Genomic DNA, 7,530 nt, shown 5'->3' with positions numbered 1-7,530 from the left:
TTTTTAAAAAAATTATAAAAAAAAAAAAAATTTTATTTAAAATTATTAAAAAATTTTTTATTTATATTTTTTTTTTTTTTTTTTTTTTTTTTTTTTTTTTTTTGAACTATTTAAATGAAAAAAAAAAAAAATATTTATTCTTCTATAAGGATAATTACATATATGTAAAATATTTAAAATATTTTATGTCATATAATTGTGACCTGTTTAAAAAAAAAAAAAAAAAGGGGAATATATAAAATTAATTCATATTTAACCCAATTTATATATTAATACATATAAAGTAGCATTATTACAATTTTGTTTATGATCATATATGTAATATTATTTTATATAAAAAGTACCTATTGTGATCATTATTTATGCATTTATACTGTTTTAAATTATACAAGATGAAATTTGCATATATTATAAGAAAATTTGTTTAATTCTTCCTTCTATATTTTACATCCTTTTTTTATACATTTGAGAACAAAATTTCTTTGAATTGAAGCATATTATATAATATTAATGAAGTGTAAATTATTGAATATCACAATATTTTATAGTTAAAAATAAAATAAACAATATTATAAAAAATTATAGTTAAAATTAAATTATTCATAATATTATATATATATATATATATATATATATATAATATAACTTTATACATATTATTATATACATACAAAAAATCAATATATACATTATTTTACTTGATACTGTTTTTAAAAAAATATACTCTTATTTAAAGTATACGAAAATATTTTAGGAAATATCATTTAAAATTTGATAAAATAATCGTTCCATATATGTATAGATATAGAAAATTATATAAATATAGAAAGTATTTTTAAAAAAAGATCACTTCATTTTTATATTCATTATTATTTTTCTGCTCTTATAAAATCACAACATATACAAATATAATAAAAAGTTGATTATATAAAAATAATTATCCTATATGATTTAACATATTTTCAACATGATCCAAAAAAATTATAAGAATTTGGTGCTTAAACATAAAAGTTATAAGAATATATAAATGGTAACAGAGAATAATGTATTCGGAAGAAAATAATATAATAATATAAAGAAAATAAGCTAACACCATATAAATCATACGTATAATAAAATACCATGTATTTAAATATGTTCTATAATAATAAATAAATATATATATATATATATATATATATATATATATATTTATATATTATTTATATTTATAAAAAAAATATATTTATGCTTTTACCTTAAACTCATTTATTTTAAAATATTTTATATAATAAAAAATAAGGATATATAGTTCAAAACATATGTAATATTTTTTCTTAATTGTATTTTAATTAATAGTGAATATTGAAATATTTCATAGATTATAAATTTATTCCAAATTAAAGTTGAAAAAAAAAAAAAATAAATAAATAAATAAAAATAAAATAAAATAAAATAAAAATAAATAATGAACTATAACAAAAATGTTACATCATATATTTTGTAATTCATATTATTTCTTTAAGAATATATAAAAAATTAAAAGTTCCATTTTTTTTTTTTTTTTTCTTATTCGAATGGATAATATTTTTAATTTTAACAAAAAAAAATAAGAACGAAATTATTAAAGTAAATAAACATATATTTTTTTCTTTTCATGTGATATATACAAAATGCCACGTATAAGAACTATGAATTCAAGAAAGCCACCTGAAGGTTGGCATAAGGTTGAGTCCTTTTTAGAAGAAATGAATAAAAAAATGAGGAGTTTAGAAAATGAAGATACTTCTAAAAAAAGGAAAAATGAAATATTGTGGCCAATTTTTCAAATAAACCATAAAACATCTCGTTACATATATGAATTATATTATAAAAGGAAAGAAATATCAAGTAAATAAATAAAAAAAAATATATAAATATATATATAAGACCTTGGTGCATATATATATATAATAATAGCTAAATTACATAATCACATATTTATAAAATATATTTGTTTATATTAATTTTATTTGATTCTTTAGGAGAGCTATATGATTATTTAGTTCAAGAAAAGTACGTAGATGGGGCTTTAATTTCTAAATGGAGAAAGCAGGGATATGAAAATTTGTGCTGCCTAAAATGTATACAAGTATCAGACAGTAATTTTAGTAATACATGTATATGTAGGGTACCAAAAAGTGATTTAGGAAATAAGGTAATTTAAGAAAAATATACATGAAATAAAAACACATATATATATATATATATGTATATAATATTATGAAAATCCCATTCGTTAAATAAAAAATGTATATATTAAAAGAACATTATATTTGTTATTTTTCTTACATTATATAGGTATTACAATGTGTAAATTGTGGATGTAGAGGTTGTGCAAGTGGAGATAATTAATTTCCTATATATATACATTCATATGTGTTACAGTATATTCTGTATAATATATATATATATTTTAATGATATATATTTAATTTTTAATTTTTATTTGTTATAATTTATATTGCCAGTTGGTATATATAAAAAATTTTTTTATTTTATTTTTTTTGTGATAATAATAGAGAATTTATAAATTATGTTTAAAAAAAAAAAAAAAAATAAAAAAATAAATAGCTAAACAAAAAAAAAATAAATATTCCAAAAGATATATATTTATGTGTTATCTTATATATTTTTGCTTATATATCATACATTGAATGATTTTCCGCAACCACATTTTTTAGTTGCGTTTGGATTAATAAACCTATAAAATAATAAAATAAATTGTGTGTATAAAATTAGTACAATTATTACATCATAAATATAATCACACATATATAGCATTTTCATGTTTGAATAAATATAAAAATATTATATACATTTCTTTATGTATAATTATACATTAATATTAGAATCAAAAAAAAAAAAAAAATAAATAAATAAAATAAAATAAATTCGTATATATTATTATATATTTATAAGCTTTTTTTACTTAAATCCTCCACTAATTAAATCATTACTATAATCTAACGTATTATTATAAATATATATGACGCTAGTTGAATCTATAGATAAGATAAATTTTAGTTCATCAAATTGTTGTATATAATCATCTTCTTCAATTTCGTTCTATATCAAATATATATATATATATATAATAAAGAAATAGGTAAAAAAAGAATAAAAATACATAAAAAATAATTTATACTTATTTATACTTATACCTTTTTTATGGGATTTAATTTATATTTGAGACCTTTACATCCTCCATTTTCTACGTATAGTTTTAAAATCAAATAATCATCGTTACATTCCTTTTGTAATTCCTAGAAGAAAATATGTTATATATATATATATATATAATGTTAACAATTTATATAATTACAAATATATTTTTAATTTATTCCCTTTCATCATTCTTACCTTAATTTTATTGGTTGCATTATCTGTTATTTTTATTATATGCTCATTGCCTACAGAAAAAAAGGACAAACACACACGAAAAAAAAAAAAAAAAAAAAAAAAAATAGAATAGAATAAAATAAAATAAATAATTTGTTTAACATATATTTTATCTATATTTAGAGAAACAAAAGCTATTCTTACTTTTAATTGTATCATCCACCAATTTTATTCTGTTAACAAATTTACGTAGGAGCTTTTTATTTGGTATGCTCTTATTGTTATATAAAAATGTTTTTGGAGTATATATATATGAACTAAACCTATTTGATTTTAAGGCATTAACAATTTTAAGTATCAAGAGAAAACACAAAAAAATGTGTATTGTCATTTTTGTTCATTTGAGATATTATTTTCTTTAAAATGAGAAAATAGCATTTTAACAAATATGAAATTTAATGAAATTATGAAAAATGAAGAAACGATACTTTTGTAATTTTTCTTTTCTTTTTTATTAAATAAATATAATATATATATATATATATATATATATTCATTTATTTTATTCCTTTTTTTTTCTTATGTATAATAAGGAGAAAGAAAAAAGCTCATGTTAACATTTGTATTTATTTACTTCAAATATGCGTAAAAGCATATTTTTATATATAGTAAATATAATATAATTACCCTTTTTTCTTTTTAATATTAAAAGGAGAAAAAAGGATATTTTTAACAACTTAAAAAAAAATGAATATTATTACACTAAAAAAGTGTGGAAAATTGAAAAAAAAAAAAAAAAAAAAAAAAAAGAGAAAAAAGAAAAAAGAAAAAAGAAGAGATATCGGATAATAAAAAATTAAGTGAAATAAAAATATATATATATATATATATATATATCAAAATAAATATAAATAGAATATCTATAATATAATATTTATACAAATACTGATAAATAATAACATCTATATATGGAAAAACGTGTAAAAAAAAAAACTAAAATAATTAGAATAATATAGGTAAATATTTTAAAAGATATTTAAAAGAACAAAATAGCCAAAAAAATAAAAAAAATGAAATATACACATAAATGTATATATAATAGAACAAAAAAAATTTTTTTTTTTTAATTCTTTTATAAACACGAAAAAAAAGAGAAAATGATAACCTAATAATACACACACATGAATATATATAATTTATCTCTCTCCATATATATATATATATATATATATATATATATATATATATATATTTTTATTTATATATTTATTAATAATTAATTTAGTTTGCATTATATATGTTTATTTATTGTAAGAAACTATTTTCCTGATGAAAATATAAATTTTTTTAGATCATAACATTTATTTATTTTTTTTTTTTTTTGATTTTGTAAGTGGAAGAATTATATGTTCCCATTTTATGTATTCTGAATTAAAAAATATATGTATTTTCAATTCTTGGTTCAGTGTGTCTATATTTCTTCTTTTTAGTGCTAAATGTGTCTGTATTTGTATTGTAAATATCATAAGGTAGGGTATATGCATTGTATATATTATTATCAATAGAATATTCACAATGTTGATCACCAATATGTGTATCCGAGAGAATACTTCTGGTTCTTCTGAATCTTTCATATAATGGACGAAATTTTTTTCTTCCAACAGTTGTTCCAAGTAATGATACAGGGAATAAACCCATATTTAATATAACTTGTTTTGATAATTTTTTATTTTGTAAAACTTGTGTATGTATATCTAAATTTTCTAATGGTAAATCGGGTACTTCTTTATCTACATATTTACGTAAAAATGTTATTTCTTGAACAGCTAAAATAGATATAAATAAAACGGTGAGTAGAAATCCTGCTAAAAACAATATAATAGAATTAAAATTGAAATTTTCAATTTCGTTAAATTTGACTAAACCACCTAATGTTCCAAAAAATGTCCAAAAAACATAATATGTTGGAACAACTAGTGTTGCTTCACCTCTGGTTAATCCTACGTTTAAGAAATGTATTTGTAAATAGATAGAAATGACAAGAAATACAAAACATAAGTGTGGTAAAGGTGTTCTATATATATGTTTGTTATTTAGACCTATATGTAAAAAGGCAACAATTTCTTTTATTTCTAAAACACATTGGGATCCAATTAATCCGGCTAAAAATCCGTATGCTAAACCAATAGTTTTAGGATATACATTAGCACTGTCAGTTATATTTTTACTATTTATTAAGGAGCTAATATTTTCATCTTCTGTTTCTTGTTTTTTTTCATCCATTACATTTAATTCAACATATCTTTTTGCAGCATATATTTCTTCATTTTCTGATATTATTTTATTTTCTTCATGATTTAAATATATTAATGTAAAAAAAGATAGAAATATTGAAACAAATATATAAAAAATATACCAAGGATTTTTCCAACTCTCTATTATATGAATAGGATTAAAATGAACTTTTTCTGTTTCACACAAAAAGGAAGCACATGCACAAATGCTAATACCAAAAAATATTCCAAATGTAGATATTAATTCTATTTTTCCTAACTTCTCATTTAAATATATATTAGCAACAATAGCATTGGCTATTAAACCGAATGAATTCATGGGCGCTAATGTACTGGCAGGGGCAAAACCTAGGGCAATTATATGTAAAAAGGATCCAAAACAATAAACAATAAATCCTATATACCATTTCATATCACAAGAATAATTAGTAAACATGTACTTTTTCTTTTTCGAATCACTCAAACCTAATTTCATAAATGTATTTGCTATAGCCATAAATATTGATCCTATTACTGTTAAAAAAATCCCAAAGAGTAAGCTCACAGTGCTGTTCATTTTTATCATATTATGAAGATGAAAATTCTCCATTTTGTTATAATTTATATTAAAAAAAAAAAAGAAAAAAAAAAAGAAGAAGTAACTAAGGAAGGAAAAAATAAAGCCTTTTATATTATAATAAGGTTTAATAATTATAACAACCTAAAATAACAAATGCCTATATAAATAAATTAATGTATCTATGTATATGTATATGATATGTATATATATATATATATATATATATATATATATATATATATATATGATATAAAGATGGATGTTACACAAACATACAATCAAATTAGAGAATGTTAACATATATAAATGTATATATATACGTTTAAGTTAACAAATAATAATAAAATCACATATATAACAATTATAAAATAATATATATATTTTTTTAATTTTCATAAATAAAAATATCTTTTTCTCAATTTCTTATTAAATTCTTATATAAAGTTACTTCATTTTTTATTTTTATTTTATCTATTTATATATTATTTCTATATTGTATGAAATATATAATTGAACAGTATCTACATGTATAAATATATATACATAAAATAAATATTTTTATTTCCTTCAAAAAAAATTATTTTTTATATTGTCTTGTATTCAATATGTATTAAATAATTATAAGTATACATAAATATTTTTTCTAACGATATATTTTCAAAAAGTAAAATATGAATTTTATGTGTTAATTAACAATTGTCTATTAAAAAATTATAGTTTATATTTATTATGTCAATTTAGAAAAATGTGCATAAATATATTATCATAAATGTATATATATATATATATATATATATATATATATATAATATATTTTTATCATAGATTCAAAATGTGTAATATATAAATTTTTCTTTATATATACACATCATAATATTCCTTTCTTTTATTTCTATTTTTATGATTAAATAATAATATATGAGAAAAATACAATAAAATTATATTATTAAAAAAAAAAATAAAATAAAAATATATTCACTTAAATATAAATTATATATATATATATACAAATGTATATAATACCATTAACTAATTTGGAATTTTATTTAATTAAAAAATTATAATTATCAAATTTTAAACAATTCTACTATTTTCTTTCTTTTTTATAAATTTATATTTTACATTTTTTCATTAATATATTAAGAAAGGGATATATCAAAAATTGTCTAAAATTAACAAAAAAAAAAAAAAAAAAAAAAAAAAAACATAATGGAATAAATTGGAAGAATAATGAATATAAAAATTGTATATATTTTATATATATATATATATATATATATATATATAACATTTCTTCTTTATTATATATTTTTATTTT

General features: G+C 17.3%; 3 protein-coding genes across 3 annotated transcripts; 1 reads left to right on the top strand and 2 right to left on the bottom strand.

Moving 5' to 3' along the window:
- Window positions 1-1,652: 1,652 nt before the first annotated feature.
- PRSY57_0521900 (G10 protein, putative) lies at window positions 1,653-2,373 on the top strand (the record flags this gene model as incomplete). The annotated part of the gene is made up of 3 exons (XM_012906287.2): window positions 1,653-1,869; window positions 2,004-2,176; window positions 2,320-2,373. 3 exons carry the CDS (start codon window positions 1,653-1,655, stop codon window positions 2,371-2,373), a joined length of 444 nt encoding a protein of 147 aa, XP_012761741.1.
- A 290-nt stretch (window positions 2,374-2,663) lies between these two features.
- On the bottom strand, window positions 2,664-3,750 carry PRSY57_0521800 (iron-sulfur assembly protein, putative; the record flags this gene model as incomplete). Its single annotated transcript, XM_012906286.2, has 5 exons — window positions 2,664-2,721; window positions 2,950-3,086; window positions 3,182-3,283; window positions 3,381-3,430; window positions 3,564-3,750. 5 exons carry the CDS (start codon window positions 3,748-3,750, stop codon window positions 2,664-2,666), a joined length of 534 nt encoding a protein of 177 aa, XP_012761740.1.
- A 1,040-nt stretch (window positions 3,751-4,790) lies between these two features.
- Window positions 4,791-6,242, bottom strand: PRSY57_0521700 (inner membrane complex protein, putative; the record flags this gene model as incomplete). Its single annotated transcript, XM_012906285.2, has 1 exon — window positions 4,791-6,242. One exon carries the CDS (start codon window positions 6,240-6,242, stop codon window positions 4,791-4,793), a length of 1,452 nt encoding a protein of 483 aa, XP_012761739.2.
- Between the last annotated feature and the right edge of the window lie 1,288 nt (window positions 6,243-7,530).

The sequence above is a fragment of the Plasmodium reichenowi genome, chromosome 5, assembly GCF_001601855.1.
Source record: "Plasmodium reichenowi strain SY57 chromosome 5, whole genome shotgun sequence".
Classification (NCBI taxonomy): domain Eukaryota; phylum Apicomplexa; class Aconoidasida; order Haemosporida; family Plasmodiidae; genus Plasmodium; species Plasmodium reichenowi.
Note: the sequence above shows the minus strand (reverse complement) of the source record. Positions and strands in the feature narration are given on the sequence as shown.